Below are 21,331 nucleotides of genomic sequence, written 5' to 3' on the forward strand. Positions count from 1 at the left end.
TGTATTTATACCCTACATTTGCCTGGAAGATTAACATTAAAATTACCCACCTGCATTTACCTGGAAGATATAAGATTTATGAAAAGAATAAGATTAATCCTTATTTCTTAGAATTCTGAGATGCAAAAGGCTAAACATTTGAGGATTTTGATAACAATAGCCGATTGATATTATCCGTGATCATAATAAGCAGATTCTACTGTAAAATGTATGCTGTATCGTTTCATCAAAAACAAAGAATTTTACCCTGTACAAAATAAAGATCACCATGCATAATCTTATGCATATTTCTTTCAAAAATATGAAGAGACAAATTTCACTTTATTATTCTGAAATATCTATATTTAATACATATACAGAATTATATTTATTTACTTTATATTACAACGGTCCTTTCTTCTTTTACATTCTCACTATTTTTCTTTATATTTTCTGTTTCTTCTGATTTTGTTTCGGTCTTGTTTGAAGATTCATCAATTATATCATGTTTTTTAAATGTCTTGAGAATTGAATCTTTTTTTGGCATCCAGTCTGGAATTATCTTAGCATGGATACGCCAAATTCCATACTCATCTGCCATATGCTTCTCAAACACAACATATTCTAATACATCTTTAACAACGGATTCACTTCCATACATTAGTCGACCAAATCTGTCATAAACAGCTAGCGTCTGAAAGAATAAAAAAGGGAGATATAAATATATTTCCATTTAATATGTTTCTGTAGAACATATAAATGAAATATATACAGCATTTCATGTTATTTTAGGAAATGTGAATTCCTGAACAACAAAATTAGGAATTCACATACAAACCATGTAAATTTCTGATTGTCTACTATGTCTTCAATACACTTACTCTTTTTACAATCTTATGACAGAGAATAAATTAACTATGGGTGATAGTAATGAACAGAAGTAACAGAAGCATAGCTAATTTCTTTGGTCCATGTTCTAAAAGTAATCTTGACTTCAATATAGGTATCAAAAAAAGTAAGGGGTGACTTGCCAGCACGTGCCTTCTACACATGCTGGCCACTGAATTAGAAACTTTTATTTAATTCCCCTGTTGGACCTCCTTTAGCATGAATTTTGCACATATGCAGTTTGGCATAGATTCCTCAAAGTGTTGGATTATATCTACGTCTACAACATACCAGATGTTCACCATAACTGTCTGAAATTTTATCCGCACATGAAACAACCATCATGTGCTGGATAAAAACTTCAACACTGCAGGATGGACTTGATCAGAAACACTGTTCAGATATTCCTTGGAGGACATCTGACCTTCCAGGAATATCAGAGGTCCTGTTCCTCCATACCAATAGAATATGCCCCATAATATAACACTATCTCCAGAACCTTGAATTATGTTTACAAGGCAAGCTGGGTTTCATTGCTTAATGGGGTTCTTGCCAAACTCTCTGCCTATCATCAGTACAGAACAAGGTGTACCTTGACTCACTGGACTTCTTTTCAAGTTACCCAGTGTCCAGTCAGGGTGTACCAGACACCACTGTAGCCGAACTTTCTGGATCATCCCAGAAATCAGTGGTTTCTATATAGGCATGCAATTGCCAATACTGATCCTGTTCAATTCTCTGATCATAGTTGAATGAGATGCAGGTCCACAGCCTTCATTACAGGCATGCAATTCCCAATACTGATCCTCTTCAATTCTCTGCACATAGCTGAATGAGATGCAGGTTCAGAACAGCCTTCTGGTCACTGCTACACACACACAGGCAGTTCCGTTTGTCCGTACAAGCCCTCTCAGACGATGGCAATCTTGTTTCTGACCCTCTCCTAGCACCATGCCTCTTAGACAAGAAAAGTGGGTTATTTCTCCACTGATTAAACACCTGGAGATATCTCACCATTTGAGAAACCAGTGAGCTCTGCTGTTTTCGGCATTGTGACTCCAGCCAGATAAGTACCCACAATAAGCTCTTTATTGAACTGCAAAAGATCCTTTGTTTTTCCCATTGATATCAACAATATTGACCAGCAGCACTTTTAAATAGCTGCCTAGAGCATTTGGCAATGCACGTGATGAAGTATTTTGCACATACGCTGTGTAAGTGATGTTTACGTGCATCTGCAAAAAGGTTTCTAATTCAGTGGCCAGTATGTTTATTTAATGAGTTTTTTTTGTATTTTGTACTGAATTTTAGCTGCATTTCTCCTACAAGCTCTATTACGAGTTGTATTTATAATTAATAATTTCAACTGCTAATGGTTACCAAGGATAAATGAACTAATCATAAACTTATTAATTTACTGCAGTCATACAGCATAAATTAGGTTTAATCCTTTATCCAAGTGTAAGCAAACAAAGTTTGCACCTGAAAATATCTTCAGGACTGGGGTAAGGTGGTATACATCACTAGGCAACTCGTAGCAAAGGTGGACCAAGCTCTCATCACTCCTTGTCTCAGTATCTCCCACAATGCAAAACACATCTCCTTGTGGACATGTAAGATGCTATGCATTAAGGGAAGGGCCACTACCCAGACCTGTTTCAACCTTTATTGAGGTCTCGTCAGTGGGTGGCAGACCCAGAAGTGGTGATACTACGGCAGAAGCATTGGAGAGATCATATTTACCTATATGAGTTGCAAACAGGTGTACCACCTTATTATTAAATTACTCTGGATTTAGAGAAAGATGTTGGAAGTAATGCATAACATCATACGTCTGCAAGGAGATGTGCTTGGCACTGTGGGAGATACTGAGAGCTTGGTCCACAGGTGGTACATCACTAGGCAACTTGTAGCAAAGCTACAAGTTGCCTAGTGATGTACCACCTTACCCCAGTCCTGAAGATATTTTCAGGTGCAAACTTTGTTTGCTTACACTTGGATAAAGGATTAAACCAAATTTATTATAGTCTAACCAAGTGAAAAATAAACTTCCAACATCTTTCTCTAAATCCAGAGTAATTTAATAATAACTCAACTCATATAGGTAAATATGACGTCTCCAATGCTTCTGCCTTAGTATCACCACTTCTGGGTCTGCCTCCCACTCACAAGGCCTCAATACAGGTCGAAACAGGTCTGGGTAGTGACCCTTCCTTTAATGCATAGCATCATACATGTCCACAAGGAGATGTGCTTTGCATTGTGGGAGATACTGAGACAAGGAGTGATGACAGCTTGGTCCACCTTTGCTACAAGTTGCCTAGTGATGTACCACCTTACCCCAGTCCTTAAGATATTTTCAGGTGCAAACTTTGTTTGCTTACACTTGGATAAAGGATTAAACCAAATTTATTATAGTCTAACCAAGTGCAAAATAAACTTCCAACAGTCATATAGCATGTTTATCTTTGCCAAGAGATGTATATGGTTAGAAGAAAATAATGTTTACAATTTAAATGGAAACATTTATCGAAATACTGATACAACAAATAACGAATGCTGTGAATGTAAAGTTTTTAATTTTGAGTGAATAAGTTCAATGTGAACGTGACATACATGCTATGAATAGATGAGTTCTTGCCATTCATGTCAACATCATTTTGAAAAACAGCATCTTTAAATTTTGCCTTTTTAACTCTTTACCCCTTGAGATGAAGTCACTTTCATCAGTTTTTTAATTTATTCATCATCAAATTCTTGCAATGGGATGTACAGGATATGATAGTAGCACATGAAAAATTTACATCATTACTAACTTCCTATCTACCATTTTCCTACAAATCAGTCTGTTACTTGTCAAGACTCCAAACTTACCAGATCTTATATTTCTATTGTCTAAGGCACTTTGTACCGTATAAATCCACCTATATCTTGGTCTTCCTCTGAGTCGTTTTCCTGCAAACTTGGCAGAGAACACTTGTTTTGCTAATCTTTCCTCGCCCATTCTGCTCAAGTGACCATACCACCTGAGATTAGCTCTGCTAACGCATTCCTGGATGCTGACAATGTCAAGTTTTTTCCTAACATTCTCGTTTTTAATATGATATTGCCATTGATGCCATCTGTTCACGCCTCTAATCTTTGGTCAAGTGTTTTACTTCTGACCCAGCTCTCAGATCCATAAGTTAAAACTAGTTTGAACACTGTCTTGTATACAGCTAATGTACTGTTCCGACTAATTTCTCTCTTATTCCATATAAATTTATTCAATTGACTTCCTAACATACCAGCTTTGTTGATTCTGTTGTCTATTTCTAAATTTAATTTACCATCTTCAGTAAAAATCTTGCCTAAGTAGCTGAAATGTTTTACTTGTTCCACAGGTTCTCCATTCACAACACAGTTGACATTTTCAATGATTCTGCCTATTTTCATTGTCTTTGTCTTTTTATCGCTGACCTACATACCGTATCTATTACAACAGTTATTCAATTTAGTCAGAAAATCTTGCAAACTTGTAGCGAATTTATTTAGAAGTATAACATCATCTGCATAAAGCTAAGAGCTGACATTAACATCTCCAATTTTGATATCATGTTTAATACCACTTTCCTTCATAATGTGATCCATAGAGATAATGAATAACAGAGGGGATAATGTACATCCTTGTCTCACACCAGATTTAACATTAAACCATCTTCCTGTACTTCCTTCAATTCTAACTGCTGAATTACAACTCAAATAAAGACTAAGTATTGCTTGATATAATGCCCCATTGACAGACACCAGATAACTGTAGCTTATTGAATAGCTTCTCTCTTGGCACCTTGTCATACGCCTTTTCCAGATCGACAAAACTTAAAAATACATACCTTTGTTATATTCCCATGATTTCTCCACTACTTGTCGTAAAGTGAAGTTCTGACAACCTCTATTTGACCAGAATCCAGCTTGTTCTTCCAAAGCTTTTCTTCCACAATTCTTCTCAACCGTTTCTCAAGTATACTTGCATATATCTTACCAGGAACACTCAGTAGTTATATACCTCTGTAATTCTCATATTCAGTTTTATTTCACTTTTTATATATGGGTACTATGAGAGCTCTACTCCAATCATTGGGAATTCGTTCCTCTGTCCAGGCATTCTGAACTATGCAGTGCAGCCACTGTAAGAATTTTTTTTTACCACCATACTTCAGCATTTCGGGTCGAATATCATCTAATCCTGCTGCCTTTCCACATTTCAAGCCTTTGATGGCTTTTTTCTACTTCAAGTATGGATATGTATTCCTGACTGCATGCCTGGTCAGTGTTTTTTATCGCTGTGCTGTCATCACTGCTTGTTTCATTTAGCAAATTTTCAAATTAATTACTCCATACTTCAAGGATATCTTTTTCTCCCATTTTCATGTCACCTTTATCATCTCTAACTCCTTTTACAGCACTCTTTCCTCCATTCCTAAGCTTCTTCAACAACTTCCAGAATATTTTGCCACCTTCTTGATACTTATTTTCTATGTTCTTGCCAAAGTCCTCCAATGACTTTTGTTTAGCTAGTTTTACACACAGTTTAGCTTTCTTACATTTGTCTCTGTATTCTCTAAGAGCACAAGCTGACTTATTTGCCAGGAACTTTTGATATGCTTTCTTCTTTTCCTTCAGTGCCTCTTTAACTTCCTGTGTATATCATGGAGTTCTAATTTTTTATCCTTGCAGACAACTTCACCACATGCCTCTCTAGCTGAATCAATCAGGGTTTTCTTCAAGGCTTGCCACCAAATCTCCAAGGTTTGGTTCCTGTTCTCAAACTCTTTCATTTTTTCTTCAATAATCTTCGTGTATTTTAGTCTACAGTTCACATCTGAGACCTGCTCAACTTTTATTCGCTTTAAAACTTTCTTACATGTCATTCTTTTCAATATGAAATTCAATTTTATCTTGCTCAAGACTAAATAGTGATCACTTCCAATTTCAAAACCTCTGTACACTTTGGTGTCCTGCACCAGGGAGAAAACATCACTATCAACAATAACATAGTCAATCAGACTTTTCTTATTCCTTGACTCCTCTCTCCATTTGAATTTGTGCACATTTTTATGTTGGAACATGGTGTAAGTAATAACCAGTCCATGTCCTGAGCAGAAATCCAACAGGTATTTGCCAATATTATTAGCTTTGCTCTTTTCTCAAATTTTCCCAAATCATTTTTGTATGTCTGATGATCACTTCCTACTCTGCTATTTAGATCCCCAACAAGAACCAACTTTTCCTTTTTCATTGTGTCAGTAGCTTTCTATAGAGCCTCAAAAAATTCCTCCACTTCTACCTTAGTAGAACCTTCTGTGGGACCATAAGCACAAATAAGTCTCATTGTCCAATTCCCCATTCTGATATTTGCCCACATCACTCTACTTGAGACTGACTGCCATTCAAGAAGATTAGCCTCGTATTTTGTGTTGAATACTATGGCTACGCCTTCTTTTCCTTGATTGTCATTGCCTGAATATAACATTTTGTATTTATTGCTCAGAAAGATCTCACCAATTTTGGTCTTTTTTGTTTCAATCACACCTATTATGTCGATCTGGTACTTATCTAATTCCTCAGCTAGCTCCATTTCTTTGCCATTCAGGCTTCTTACGTTGATAGTACCGATCTTTAACTCTGATGATGTTGAGTTGGGGTGTGTGTGCTTTTAGATTTGTTCCAGTAGCTGACTTTTTGCTGTTCGCCCTGGTTCCTTGGCAAGAACAACGGTGGCCTTGTTTAACCGGGTGACGCCCCAGCTGGCATGAAATTTTGTCATGTTGTACCATCATTTTGTATTTGTTTAACCCAATAGGAATACAATTTGGTCGGCTAAATCCCAAATTGCCAGCCCATTCTCATTCGTTCAGTATCCAGGTAGATACCCAAGAGGATGAGGATTGGACATAAGGTCAGAAGCCCTGGTCGGTTCTCAGCATTACTTTAAAGGCTATGTGGAGGTCTCCTCTCAGTTATACAGCTTTGATCCTTAAGCACCCCCCCCCCTTTTTTTTTGTTTATTTTATTTTTTTAATTTAGTAACTTCCAAAAGGAAAAAATCTTAGTATGTAAGGTTTATAATCTGAGGTGGCCAGGAAATTGGTATTTTTTTATCACTATCTATTTCCACAAATGAACATCTAATATTCTTAAGCAGCCTATACATTTATGTCTCTGTTGCCAGTTTCTTTAAACTGATGAGCATGCTTAAATTCTTGTTGCACACAAACACTGACAGAAATTTTCAGACCATAAAAAAATGCAGCCCCCCCCCAACTACTGTTCTACCGATTAGAATGATATAGCCAATGTATGCACACACAACTCTCTTTGGTTAGGTCATATTCAAAAATTAAATATTTGCATACGCATTACTTTACATGAGAGAAAAATATACCAACTTATTTTGCAATATCTATTTATATACATATACAATATATTATTATTATTGTGCAGGTGCCTCTATGGAGCCTGAAGACTCATCGTGGGAGACCTAAAGTACAAGGGTGGTCTGAAAAGTTTTCAGCCTAATAATGAAAAAACGAATTTATAATTTCAAAATTATTTTTATTTTTCAACATAATCTTAAGACTAATTTATATATATTCCAACAATGCTCCAGCACCATTATCTCATCCCTGTAGTGGTTCTCAGTAAGATCTGTAAAATACCACTCTACAGTTGCAATCACCTCTTGATTCGAAGAATAAAGCTGACTAGCAAGAAGAGTTTTAGTTTTGGGGAGAGACAGAAGTTAGAGGGAGCCAAATCTGGGGAATAGGGCAGATGTTCCAACAATTCATAGTGCAGATCCCTTAATTTTCTCATTGGCAAAACACCTTTGTGGGCAGGTGCATTATCCTGATGAAAGATGATTTTTTTTTTCTGCAAACCGGGCCTTTTTTCACAAATTGTTTGTCTAGTCTGGTTAAAAGATTGGAATAATATTCCCGATTATTGTTTTACCCTTTTCAAAATAACTAATAAACAAAATGTCTTTAGCAACCAAAACACTGATGCCATGTCCTTTCCTGCTGATGGAACCGACTTTGTCTTCTTTGGCGCTGAACAACCGGCTTCTGTCCACTGTTTTGACTGCTGTTTGGATTCTGGTGTGTAATGGTGAATCCAAGTCTCATCCATAGTAATAAATTGATGCACAAAATCAGTTTTATTCTTTTTAAAACGCTCCAAGCACTGTTCAGAGATTTTCATGCGAGTGCTTTTTTGATCTGCTGTGAGCAAGCACAGCACCCATCTTGCGCAAAGCTTTTTCATTTGCAATTCTTCATGCAAAATATATCCTACAAGTTCTTTTAAAATGCCTATAGTCTCAGCAATTTCACACACTTTGACTCACCGGTCATCCAATACCATCTTGTGCACTTGATCAACGATTTGTGGTGTTGTTACACTTTTTGGATGTCCTTCACATGAATCATCTTCAAGACTGGTACGGTCATGTTTAAACTCGGCAGCCCATTTCTTAATTGTCAGAAATGAAGGAGAAGAGTGCACATAAAATTTTATGAACCTCAAATGAATTTCTTCTGGCGTTAAACCTTCTTTTAGAAAGAATTTTATAACCACACGATACTCAATTTTATCCATTTCAAGGGATACAGACAACTGTATAAAACAAACTACTTGATAGAATGACTGGCAATTTCACATGATGCTTATGACAAATGTACCAACTTAGAAAAAAAAATCTTGCCGATAGTGTTGCCATCTATGGTCGAGGCCGAGAACTTTTCAGACGACCCTCTTATTTACAATCTATCATACCTCTCCTTGAACCCATTAAGAGACCAAGCACTCAAAACTGACTCTGGCAACCCATTCCACTTATTCACAACTCTCCAAGCAAAAAATCTAGATCTCACATTCCTACTAACCACAAGTTTATTCAATTTCCAGGATTGATCGCTTGTTCTGGTCCCTCTACCCAAGTAGTGAAACATTTCTCCTGCATCAATCCAATAAATCCTTTAACCAACTTAAATGTTTCTATTATATCCCTTCTTTTTCTCCTATTTGGATGCCGCAGGCACCAGGGGGGCATAGCCTTCCCCCTAGTATATATATTATATATTAAAGTTTATTTTAATTTATATTCCAGTATACGTTGTGAATTCCTTAAGATATCTAGTAATCACGTGAAACCAACGTATAAGCCTTTCTACGAGAATTACTATCATCCACGGAGATTCTATCGCATTCATTCAAGGCCTGTCAATACGGTAAACTGAAGCTGAAGTTATCAAGACAATTGAATTGTATGACCTTCCTAAAACGCTGCTGGAATAATCAGGTAATCCCAAATTGTATGAAACTTAAGCACTGTTTCTTTTCACAGAAGGCTCTCTGAATTTATAACCGTGCTAGCTTCGCTTTGCTAAAGTACAAATTGCCGCCACGCGCCTTCTCCTAGCTGACACAAACAAAGCTATTCAGGTGCTAGAGGAAGAGCTTTCTAACACGCTGAATCACAAACTTTGGTCTATTCTATATGACGTCTCGTGCACTTCGGTAGATAAAGAATTTGAGAAAATACGGAGTCGACATATCAAGAAATTTGATAATTTAAAAAAGAACTCTATCGCCGAACCAAAACTACCACCCAACATGGTAGTCAACCTTCCTTCCGTTATTTGGAAGCCTGAAGCACTCAATGCTCTTGCACGTGGCTACGATTTCTGCATTGCTCCTAGAAAAATACCGCCCAAAGAAATTATGATCCAGATTGAACACGGTATCAACCACCTTCCAAACCACATCGCCAACAATATTAGACTGGATGTAACCTGTGTTCTCACCAAAGCAAGACTACCAAAAACCAACATATCTAATAGTGAATATAAGGCTCTACTTGAAATGAAGAAAGACAAAGAAATAATAATCACCAAAGCAGATAAGGGGAACGCCACTGTGGTGTTCAACCATACTGACTACACAGGTAAGCTTAATGCTTTATTATTAGATCAGGCTACTTACCTCCCCACTGAATACAATACCACCAACTCACAAATTAGAAAACTCCATAGGCTGCTTAAGAAGGTCACTTCTTGGCCCGTGGAAGTTACTAACAAATTAAAACCTTTCAACTCTAGACCCCCCCTCCCCCCGTATATATGGGCTCCCAAAAACACATAAACAAAATGTGTCATTACGTCCCATAGTGGATGGCACTGATTCCCCCACGTACAAAATAGCCAAACATTTAGCCAAAGTGCTCACACACTATACTGGCAACACACCATCATACAACACACAAAAAACTCAGCCCACTTCAAAGCCAGTGTAGGAAACCTTACACTCCTACATACTGACATAATGGTCAGTTTTGATGTTGCCTCCTTATTCACAAATGTCCTACTCAAGAAAACCTTAGAGCTCATCCAAAATTTCCCCCCGAATCTCAGCCCTATTTCAGTTCACAATGAACTCAGGCTATTTCGTTTGGCAGGGAAACTTCTACAATCAGATAGAGGGGACAGCCATGGGTTGACCACTCTCCCCACCCTTGGCCCCACAAAAACCTACCATATGGCTTCACTACATTGATGTGTTTGCTATTTGGCCACATGGCTCTAACACTCCTCTCCTTCTTAACACACTTAAACAACCAACACCCCAGAATCAAGTTCACCCTGGAAAAAGAGGAAAACAGCAGCCTCCCTTTCCTAGACACACTAGTCACCCACCAGCCTGATGGAAATTTGGTTTTCTCAGTTTATAGAAAACCACCCACCCATACAGGCAGATACATTACCAACAATCTCCCCCCCCACAACAATATGGAGTTATTAAGACACTATACAACAGGGCTAAACTAATCTGTTCAAATGACAATGTCCTAACCACTGAACTAAATCACATCCTCAACGCTTTCTCAGCCAATGGCTAACCCCCAAAAAATACTAAAACCAGTAAACCACAGCTCCCCTCTTCACAAAAAATATTATTCGAAATCCATCACCATTCCCTACATCCGGGGCACCTCGGGAAAAAATTACCAAAATCCTGAATAAACATGACCTGACCTCTTGTTACAGATCATATAGAAAACTGGCATCCCTAATCTGCTCCACTAAAGACCATCACTTCCCCTAGACCTATCTGGTGTATACCAGGTCCCTTGCAGCTGTAAGCTGTCCTACTTTGGCCAAACAGGCAGGACAGCGAATATCAGAATTTCGGAACACAAGGACTACATCCGATTTCACCAGTACAGCCACTCTGGGCTTGCAGACCATGCTCTGGATACATGCCACAGAATACAGTGGAAGAAAGCCACAGTAATACACCACAGCAAGTATAAATTTGAAAGACTATTCATAGAATCAGCCTCAGCCCTAAGAAACATGCCAAACCTCAACAAATTTGGATGCACAAGACTGCCCCAAATTTGAGAGACGTACATCTTGAGAACTTCAGCCCAACGGCCAAGAATACCTAATATAGCCCACTAGGGGCACCATCAGGACTTTAGGAAAAACAGTAGTTTCCTCGCTTCGACCTCATTTACCAGATTTTGTCTGTTCATAAAACGATTACATCATCCTGAAGTAGCTTTAAATTCTATACTTTCATCTGGATTCAATCTTGACCATTTTAGCACATATGCTGTAATCATATTTCTTGTAACAAGATAACCATTCTGCCTTTGTTTGAAAACTCATTTTGCAATGTGATTTTCCTGTTGCGGCCATCGAGTGATCCCCGTTCTCATCGCACATTTTTTCTTTTGGCAATTTTTTAAAAATATCTTCTTTCTTCCTCCATTTTCTTACCATCTTCTCGGTTATGTCAAACTTTTTTTGCAGCAGCACAGTTATTAGTTTGCTTTGCCATTTCAATTACCCTTATTTTAAATCGAGCTTCATATTTTCTTCATTTTGTTGCCGGTTCCATGATTTTAAATGATAAAAATTTTAATAATCCTAAAATTAAAAAAAATGCAAAATTAATAATTAATTAAAATTGGGGCTAATCACTTTTAATTAGGGTAATTTGCATAAATACAACATCTATGCTATGCAAAAAAAATAACGGATATAACAACAATACCTAACGTTGCATTAATACAAGAAAGAAGAAATCTGAGGGGTCATCTTATACAACAAACATAAGCTTAAAACCTAAAAATAGCCTAAAATTTAGGCCTCGTCGTATGCCGGTTGTCCTATACGCCAACATATACAGTATATCAACTAATTTTGCAATATATATATATATGTGTGTGTGTGTGTGTGTGTGTGTGTGTGTGTGTGTGTGTGTGTGTGTGTGTGTATATACATGCATATATACATACATACCTGCTGTGTATGAAATCGCACAGTAATTTGAGCAAACATGTTTTCAGGGTGTATTACATTAGTACAACGAACATGAACGGCTCGAGGTGGTTCCAGTGACTGAATAAACATCCAACGGACAGTTTTACATGATACATTCTCCGTCATTTCCTTCAAAACATTTATAATGTGAAATAAGCAGTCATAATAAGAAATAAAAGATCTCAAAAGCAAATTTTAATTTTTTTTAAAATGTTTAAGAGAATAATTTATTAGAAAAAATAAAATGGGATGTTACAAATCAGAAAGTAAAGGAAACTGAATTCAGAAAAAATTGAGATGGTTGTTTGCGAGCTGTTTTTCTCTCTAATTAGTGTTGTCATATCTCTTTATGGAATTTCCTTGGGCAGAGAATATTTTCACATGATTTCCAGTAGATAGACCACACTACTAATAAAGAGAAAACTACTCTATAAGCTGAAAAATCTCAACTAATTTCTTATACTTTATCAGGAGAGTTACAAATAAAAAAGTAAATTTTTTCCCCATAGAGAAAGAATGAAGTTATACTATATAAAACCTGATGTTATAACTTCAGTATTTTACTTTCTGAATTAGGGTTACATTATAACTTAAAGGTTGGTCATGATAGAAGAAGAGTTCTCACTGCCAATTCAAAAAAAAAAAAAAAAAAAAAGAAAAAAAAAGGGAGTGGTAGTGAAATCGTAGAAGAAAATTTTTTCTAATCCTGGAAGAATTAATATGAATGCACTCAAGGAAAGAATAACTATTAAGGAAAAATTTAGTGAAGAACAAAAGTTTAGGCTAGAGAGAAGTGGCCAGGAATAGATTTTTATTTAAAAAAAAGTAGTCATATCCTATTTAATAGTTTAAGTTAAAGAAATAAATATAACAATAAACTTTATTATAAGTTTTGTAGATTTTTGAAAAGATATATGGTGAGATGCTCCTAGGAAAGGTTGTTAAAAGACTAAACTTTAATACATATAAAATATCTTGTATGTACTCCAGCTGCAAAATGGAAATTGGCATTAAAAACACAAAGAGATAGTAAATCATGGAATTAAGTTGCCTCGTCTGCTTATAATTTGCAACATATGGCCAGATTTAGATTATAAATAAAAGAAAAGAAATGAGGTAGGTCAAATCCATTCTACCAAGTAACTTCATCCATATCATTTACACTACTCTTGAGTTATAAAATTCTAAACTGAATTCATCTCCATTTCAATTAGTGCATGGAATCATAAAGGGGATGCTTTCAAATATGAAATAACTGTCTGAATATTTACATATGAAATTATTCAACTGTACTGAAAATAAAAAAAGAAAATTTCATCAATTTATTTTATTATTAATATTATTATTATAGAACACCTCCAGGAAGTCAGACTTGTAAAACGAGAGTCCTCTGAAGATAGCAATGCTGAGTATCTATCATACCTCTCTTGAAAGTTAAATGAAGATGCACTTGTGATGTCCACTGGTGGCTTAGCCCATTCACTCACAACATACCACAAGAAGAACCAGGATCTGATATGATTCCTCATATATCCATACTTAGCTTTCAGGGATGACCCCCAAGTTTTTGATGTTTAATGGTTAGGCTTGTGTTGCTAGGTTTAACAGCCTTGCTGTTCTTCTGATACAAAACTACAATCACTATTGCTGCATCCTATTTAGATAAACATGTTAAAATCTTATCAACATAACAGTATCCACACATATCTTTTATTCTAATTTTAGTAGAGATGTTTAAATGAACTTAAATCTCTTTGTAAACAAATTTAAATGTCTTTACAATAACATCCTCAGCTTCCAAAAAACTTATTATTATTTATTTTTGTTCAGGACATTACTTTTCATCTGTCTAGTTACTTACTTTATCCATCCAACCTTGGAATACTGCTCTCACATTTGGGATAGTGTACCCCTCTAAAAAATTAAATTCTTACTGCTCTTCACAAGAATCAGAAAGAGCTATTTGGTTGACACTGCTCTAATAGCAGGTTTTCTTCAGCCACTGTCTCAGAAATGGACAGTTTTGGCACTGTGTCTCTTCTACAGATATTTTCATGGGCACTGTTCAACAGAACTAGCAATTCCATCTATCTCATTTCTGTGGAACAGCCCTTCACGTGATGTATTCCTGAAGGGCTACAATCTCCAGATTTTCAAGCTGATTACTTTCATTATTTTCAAGAATATCAGCTGATTACTTTGCTCTTGACCAGTCCACACACACACAGCATTTATTTGCTATAGGCTTTTCAGCCTTATGATACACACACACATATATATATATATACAGTCATACCCCGACTTACACGAATCCGGAGTATATGTACGTATACTCCGGATTCGTGTATACTTATATGTACGTATTCCTGTCATGTCTCACCACTAGTCGTATCTTTCCGGTGCTGGCCGCATTCGCCAGTGTCTCACATTCATTTCACATTCAGTTTCCATTCATACACAATTTTTATAGTCTACAAACCTTGCGATTGTTTAATGTTATGTTCTTGATAAAAATTTTATCACATAAAAAATATAATGTCGGCCAAAAGAAGCAAGTCCGATTCTTCTACAGCTAGCAAGAAAAGAAAAACATTCAAAGCGTACTACACACGGCGTTCATTTGCAAGTCTGAATGAAGCTATGAGGCAAAATGAGCAACTGTCTGTTAAAGAGTTTTGGAAACGGTTTAATGTTTTAGATGCAGTAAGGATTATCAAAGACACCCTTCAGTAGTGAAGAGTCTCCGATATCGAAGACTCTTCGCTACTGAAGAGACCGAAACCTCAGATCCAGTTTTACCAGAAAAGCACATGACAACTGCAAAATTAACAGAAGGTCTCAGCTTAATTAAGAAAGGTTTACAGATTTTGGAGGACATAGATTCTAACGAGGAAGGAATTGTAACCACAAGGCAAGGAATAAAAAAATCACTGGTTTGCTATGAAGAAATTTTGCATGACAAGAAAAAAACATTATGCCGTCAGACGAATCTATTAGATTTTATGGAACCATCGACATCGAAATAACTTTCTTTTTTTTATGTACGAAAAACTACAATTATGATTATATTTCTTAAAAAATATAGGTGTTTTTGTAAACCTTTGGTCCCAATTGTATGTTTGTATATATAAATTACATGCAAAATTATACCCCGAGTTACGCGAATTCGACTTACACGCTTTTCGTTGGTCCCACCTGCCGCGTAACTTCGGGGTATCACTGTATATATATATATATATATATATATATATATATATATATATTATTTCGGGCAGACAGACAAATCTGTCGAAATGCGTATGGAAGAACACATGAGAGACATTACTTACAAGAGACAGCGAGCAAGTGCATTATCAAGTCATATCCTCTTCTCGGCTAATCCTAATGATAATAACCAAAGTCACAAAGTCTGCTGGGAAAAATCTACAAACATCTTCCGTTGCAGTGACGAAATAGAGAGAAAAATTGTGGAATCGAGAGAAATCATCTTCAATCCTGTTCATCTAAATAACAACTTAAGCTACAACCTCCCGGATAGTCATTCAGCTGTAATCATGTACTGGCGTTCACGTGATGCAGCAAGCACGCACTCTCCCAACAATGCAACAAATGAAAGAACAGCTTCAAATACAACTACAACGTTTTAATGCTAATTATGTATAAAGACTGTCTATGATGTTCATAGTCTTTTAACCCTCAATGTTTAGTGTTTTTTCTTTTATAATGTCACCTGAAGAAGGCTGTTACAGGCCGAAACTAGTAGTGTGTTTATATTAAAACCTTTTTAATTAAATCTCGGTTCTAGTCATTCAATATTTATATATATATATATCCTCCTCATTCCATTTGTACATCTTATGATGAGCCAATTTGTCAAATGCTTTCAGGGAGTCACAAAAACATCAGTCGTCTTCTAATTGCAAGTAAATTACTCACACAAGAATCTCCTTTTACAAACCCATGCTGAACCCACCCTTCCCACAGATAATTCTCTGCCTGTCGACCCAATCTTGTTATTTAAGTCCTAATCAACCTCTCCAATGCCACTGAAGAGGATTAGGATCATTCAATCATTCCTCCTCTTACTTAGCACAAAGCAAAAGAACTCCTGTGGCCTGACTGGCCAATCTCCTTTAATGCTGTACTTTTTTCTTTCTTTCTTTTTTTTCATTATGTCATTTTTCCCACTTTGTTTCTTATCCTTGATATGGATCTGATTACTGCCTACCATCTCACATATACCCATAAGCTTAAGTACTATTTAGAACTTATGACAGAAGTTTAATGACTCCAATATTTCACTGTGTCACAGAGACATCAATGTGGATACAATATAAAGCTGTAACATATGCATAAACAAAACAAAGGAATCAGAAACAATTATACCAAAAGCCTCAAGTCCTATATAAAGTCCCTCTACAAAGTGGCTCTAGTGAGCAGCCTTGATTTCTGAGTGTTGTAGTATAGTCTCCTAGACTTAAATGTCCATAGTTGCGGTGGAAGACATTTTTTTAATGTTTTTCTAGATGGATGCTGAAAGATATTCCAATCTGTCCATAATAAACCAATTTGCAGGTTTGAGGAGCTTTGTATACACCTTAAAATTAAGGAGAAAGAGTTGTTCTTTTGTTGAGTAAATGAGGACAACAAGAATGACATTGAGTTTGAAAACTGTACTTCTTTGGAGTACTGGCTATTCTTCTGAGGTGTTCTAGATATAGGAATAGTAATGGAATTAATGTAGTCTGTGGTTTCAGATGGCTAAAAATTAGTTGGAGAGATTATTTTGTTAATTCTGTTAGAACTGCAGCCATCAGATAGGATTAAGTTTGGCTGTGAGAGATGTTATTCATTTTTTTCATGGCAGATACATTTTGCTAAATACACCTTACAGCTCTTTAGAAGTCACTAAATCTATAAGTTTACAAATCTGCATGAAACAAAAAGTCATGCAGATATCTGCTTCATTACCAAAACTTCGATAATGAGCTACACTATATGTGCAAACATGTAGGGTGTGTGTGTGTGTGTGTGTTTTCAGCTTCATGAGTGTGAATTGGTACTTCAATTTCCAAATCCAATGGGGTAAAATTGAAGTACACTGAAATTGAATCATAAACAGCTAGATAGGTGTTTTTTTCTTCTCAATATGCACATGAGCTAAACAGTTTTTAAAAGACAAAAAATAGCTGAAGTTTGTTTTTTGATATCACCAAAATGTAACTAGAGACTCTGCATGTAAAGTGTGACTAGAAAACAAATATATATACTATAAGTGCTGATATGAACTATTTTAACACTTAAGTATCAGAGTAGGAAAGAAAAAAAAATACAAGTGACACCAACATGAACTAATACAAATTTCCAGTTAGCAGATTACATAACAGAACAGAATGGACATTTAGGAACAGAGAAAATAAGTATCATTTATATAAGTATTATAACATTTATATATTTTATTATAACACATTAACACATATATAACACATATATACGTTATAACACACCAAAATAATTTTGGTGTGTTATAACGTATAATTTGACAAAACACGTTGCAAATAAATATGGCACCTGTGCGAAGGAAAATGGTGGCCAGTAATGAAGGTTCGCCATTGTTATCAAAGAACAGTAGCATAAAAGAAATGAGTCAATGTACTAGCTGTGAAATGTACGCTTTGCGGAGTGCGGTCGGAGTGTGGTTAGATGATAATAAAGGATTGAATGTGTGTAGAAAATGTAGGGAGAATGAGGAATTGAAGTGTATTTCGGATCGTGAGTGTGATATTTTTGTCACCCTTCAGAATGAAGGAATAGGGATATGACAAGAAACGGCAAGGTTGTACATGAAAATTGTGAGAGTGTGAATGTAGAAAGTGTGAATGATAGTATAAATGGTTTCTCAGAGAACAAAAAAGATGAGATAGATGCATTGAGTGAGATCGCGTTATTGAATAGTGCGATAGAAAGAGCAAAACAGCAGTTAGAGTGCATGAACAAAAGTAGACTGAATGAACCAACCAATAATAAAAGGTATGACAGGAAAAATAGACGTATGAATGTGAACATGAACAAAAAAAATGAAGGATAGAGTGCTGTATGGAGACTCGTTAGTACGAGGTGTGTTAGTAGAGGATTTGACAAAATCGTACCAACCTGGTGCGACCATAAAGGACGTAACTGCGTCTATTAGAGAGCAAAAGGAAAAGGTGAAAGAAATGATTGTTGTGGCAGGTATGAATGATTTGAAAGGAGATAAAATGGAAATGATAGAAGACCTGAATGAATTGTTTGAGGTAGCAAAAGAAAAGAGTGAGAGAGTTAGAATGATTAGTCTTTTGCCACGGTATGACAGTGAAATGTTTAAAAGGAGGGCTATAATTGCGAATGACTTTATGTGTGGGTTATGTATGACGAGTGGTGTGGAATTTGTGGATGTGTGGAGTGAGTTTGATGGGCGAAAGGATCTATATAAGATGGATGGCTTGCATTTGAATGGTTACGGTGTAAGAAGACTTGAGAAAGTGTTGCTGAATGTAGTGGATGTGCAAATTCAGGGAAACTAGATTTGTTAGGGGAGGGGAGTAGAGATACAGTCCTTATGGAGGCAGTTGAATGTAAGAATGAATATAATATGCCAGAGCAAATAAGGACAACAAATCTGATAGTTAATATAAGGCATCAAGGTAGGGTTGGGGCTAATGGGGGTCTTAAATTCATGTACACTAATACTAGGAGTATTAGGAACAAGAAGGAAGAGTTTTTGGCTATGGTTGGCACTTCCAGACCACAGGTTATAGGTATTAGTGAAACATAGCTGACTGTAAATAATATAACTAGTGGGATTGAATGTGATGGGTATAGTGTGTTCAGGAATGACAGAGAGAATAAAATAGGGGGAGGAGTATTGTTGATGATAGCTGATGAGCTCCAGCCAAGGAGAATAGAAGTTGAATTGCAGGATAGAGAAAAGAGCACATTTGAGGCCATTTGGTGTGAGATTGTGGCTAGCAGAACTAAATATACAATTGGGTGCTGCTATAGACCAGGTGATGGAAAAGATGGTGGTGACAGTATGCACAAGCAAATAGAAGAAATGGGTGGAAGGAGGGTGATTATTATGGGAGATTTCAACTATGGTCGCATTGATTGGAGTGAGGAGAGGACACACAGGAGGAAGGAACTGGATTTTATGCGGTTATTAAGGGATAACTATCTGCGACAGCATGTAATGGAAAATACTAGGGGTCAGAGAGTGCTTGACCTAGTAATTACATCTGAGGATTTGGCTGTAACAAATATGACCACATTGCCACCAATCGGTGAGAGTGATCATAGGGTCTTAACTTGGGAGGTGGCTAAAGGTGTAGAATTTTCAATTAAGACAGGATACATGTGGAATTATCGGGCTGGAAAGTATGACAAGCTTAGGAGTTTGATTGGTTCAGTGCCATGGCATGTACAACTGCAAGGATTAGAAGTTGATAGTGCATGGGAGGTAGTTAAGAAGTGCTTGCATGAAGCAATGGCTGACTGTATACCTAGAGTCCGAATAATAAATCAGGTAGCGGTTAAATGGATGAATAACACAATTAAGCTTGAGTTGCAAAAAAAGAAACAACTATGGAGGGAATTTAAGGAGAAGGGTGACCGGCAGGCACATGAACGGTATAAAGCGCAGGCCAGAAGGGTGACGAGTGTGGTAAGAAAAGCAAAAAAGGATTACGAAAGAACATTGGCCATGCAGGCTAAAGAGAATCCTAAACAGTTTTTTAGATATGTAGCAAGTAAAAGGAAAAATGTACATGGCAGATTGATTTTAAAGAATGCCGATGGTAGGGAGGTAACTGAATCAGTTGAGATAGTTGAGTTACTGAGTGAGCACTTTGCAAAAGTATATCATCCAGGTGGTGACATTGCAGAAACGAATAAACCAGTAGATTATACGGGAATTGTGGTTAATGAAGTGGAGGTGAGTAGTCTATTGCATAACCTCAATGTCAATACATCTGTGGGATTGGATGGTATACCAGCTCATGTTGTACGAGAAGCAGCTAATGAATTGTCAGTACCCTTGACCATTTTGTTTAATTTGAGTCTCGGGTCTGGGTTAGTCCCGAGTGGGTGGAAAGTTATACGGGAATTGTGGTTAATGAAGTGGAGGTGAGTAGTCTATTGCATAACCTCAATGTCAATACATCTGTGGGATTGGATGGTATACCAGCTCATGTTGTACGAGAAGCAGCTAATGAATTGTCAGTACCCTTGACCATTTTGTTTAATTTGAGTCTCGGGTCTGGGTTAGTCCCGAGCGGGTGGAAAGAGGGGAAAATAGTTCCACTGCATAAAGGTGGTTCCAAGACTGCTGTTGTAAATTACCGACCGATTAGCATATCAGGAATCATTGTCAAGGTCTTAGAGAAATTAGTCAAGAAAAGAATACAGGATTGGATAGATGAAAATGGGATATTGTATGGGGGACAACATGGTTTTGTGAAGGGTAGATCATGCCTCAGTAACTTGCTCACGTTTTATAACACAGTGATGGCTGAACTGGATAGGGGTAATGGGTTTACAGTGATACTACTGGACCTTGCCAAGGCCTTTGATAGGATACCACATGGAACCCTAATCAGTAAACTGGAGCAGATGGGTATAGATATAGGGTTGGCGAGATGGATAAGAGGGTGGTTGAAGGAGAGATATCAAAGAGTGGTTTATTCAGGAGTGGAGTCTAAAAGACATCTTGTGACTAGTGGAGTGCCACAGGGCTCTGTTCTTGGACCACTGCTTTTCAATTTGTTCATCAATGATATTGGAAAGGATCTGAGAGGAAGTGTTCACTTGTTTGCTGATGATGCAAAGTTGGGTAGAGCAATTGTGAGTGCACAGGATGTCAAAATTTTACGGAATGATTTAAATAGTTTGGAGGACTGGGCTAGGAAAAATGGATGTCAATTTAATGTGGCAAAGTGTAAGGTTATGCACTTTGGGGTGAAAAGAATAGCAGCAGTATATCGCATTGGTGGAATCATACTCCAGGAGATTGATGAGGCCAGGGATTTGGGAGTGTTGGTGGATAGGGAGTTGAAGTTTAG

The 21,331-nt window shown here is 36.8% G+C and overlaps 1 protein-coding gene across 1 annotated transcript in view; it reads right to left on the bottom strand.

Annotated features, from left to right (window-relative positions):
- Positions 1-302: 302 nt before the first annotated feature.
- mRpL45 (mitochondrial ribosomal protein L45) overlaps positions 303-21,331 on the bottom strand; it is a 130,310-nt gene continuing 109,281 nt past the window's right edge. Inside the window, exons 7-8 of the mRNA XM_090405615.1 lie at positions 12,216-12,365; positions 303-673 (exon numbers count right to left, since the gene is read on the bottom strand). Coding sequence (XP_090261741.1) covers positions 377-673; positions 12,216-12,365 — 447 coding nt within the window. The 3' untranslated portion in view covers positions 303-376. The remainder of the gene's footprint in view (positions 674-12,215; positions 12,366-21,331) is intronic.

The sequence above is a fragment of the Typopeltis vanoorti genome, chromosome 15, assembly GCF_054136105.1.
Source record: "Typopeltis vanoorti isolate ZY-2024b chromosome 15, IOZ_Tvanoo_1.0, whole genome shotgun sequence".
Classification (NCBI taxonomy): Eukaryota; Metazoa; Arthropoda; class Arachnida; order Uropygi; family Thelyphonidae; genus Typopeltis; species Typopeltis vanoorti.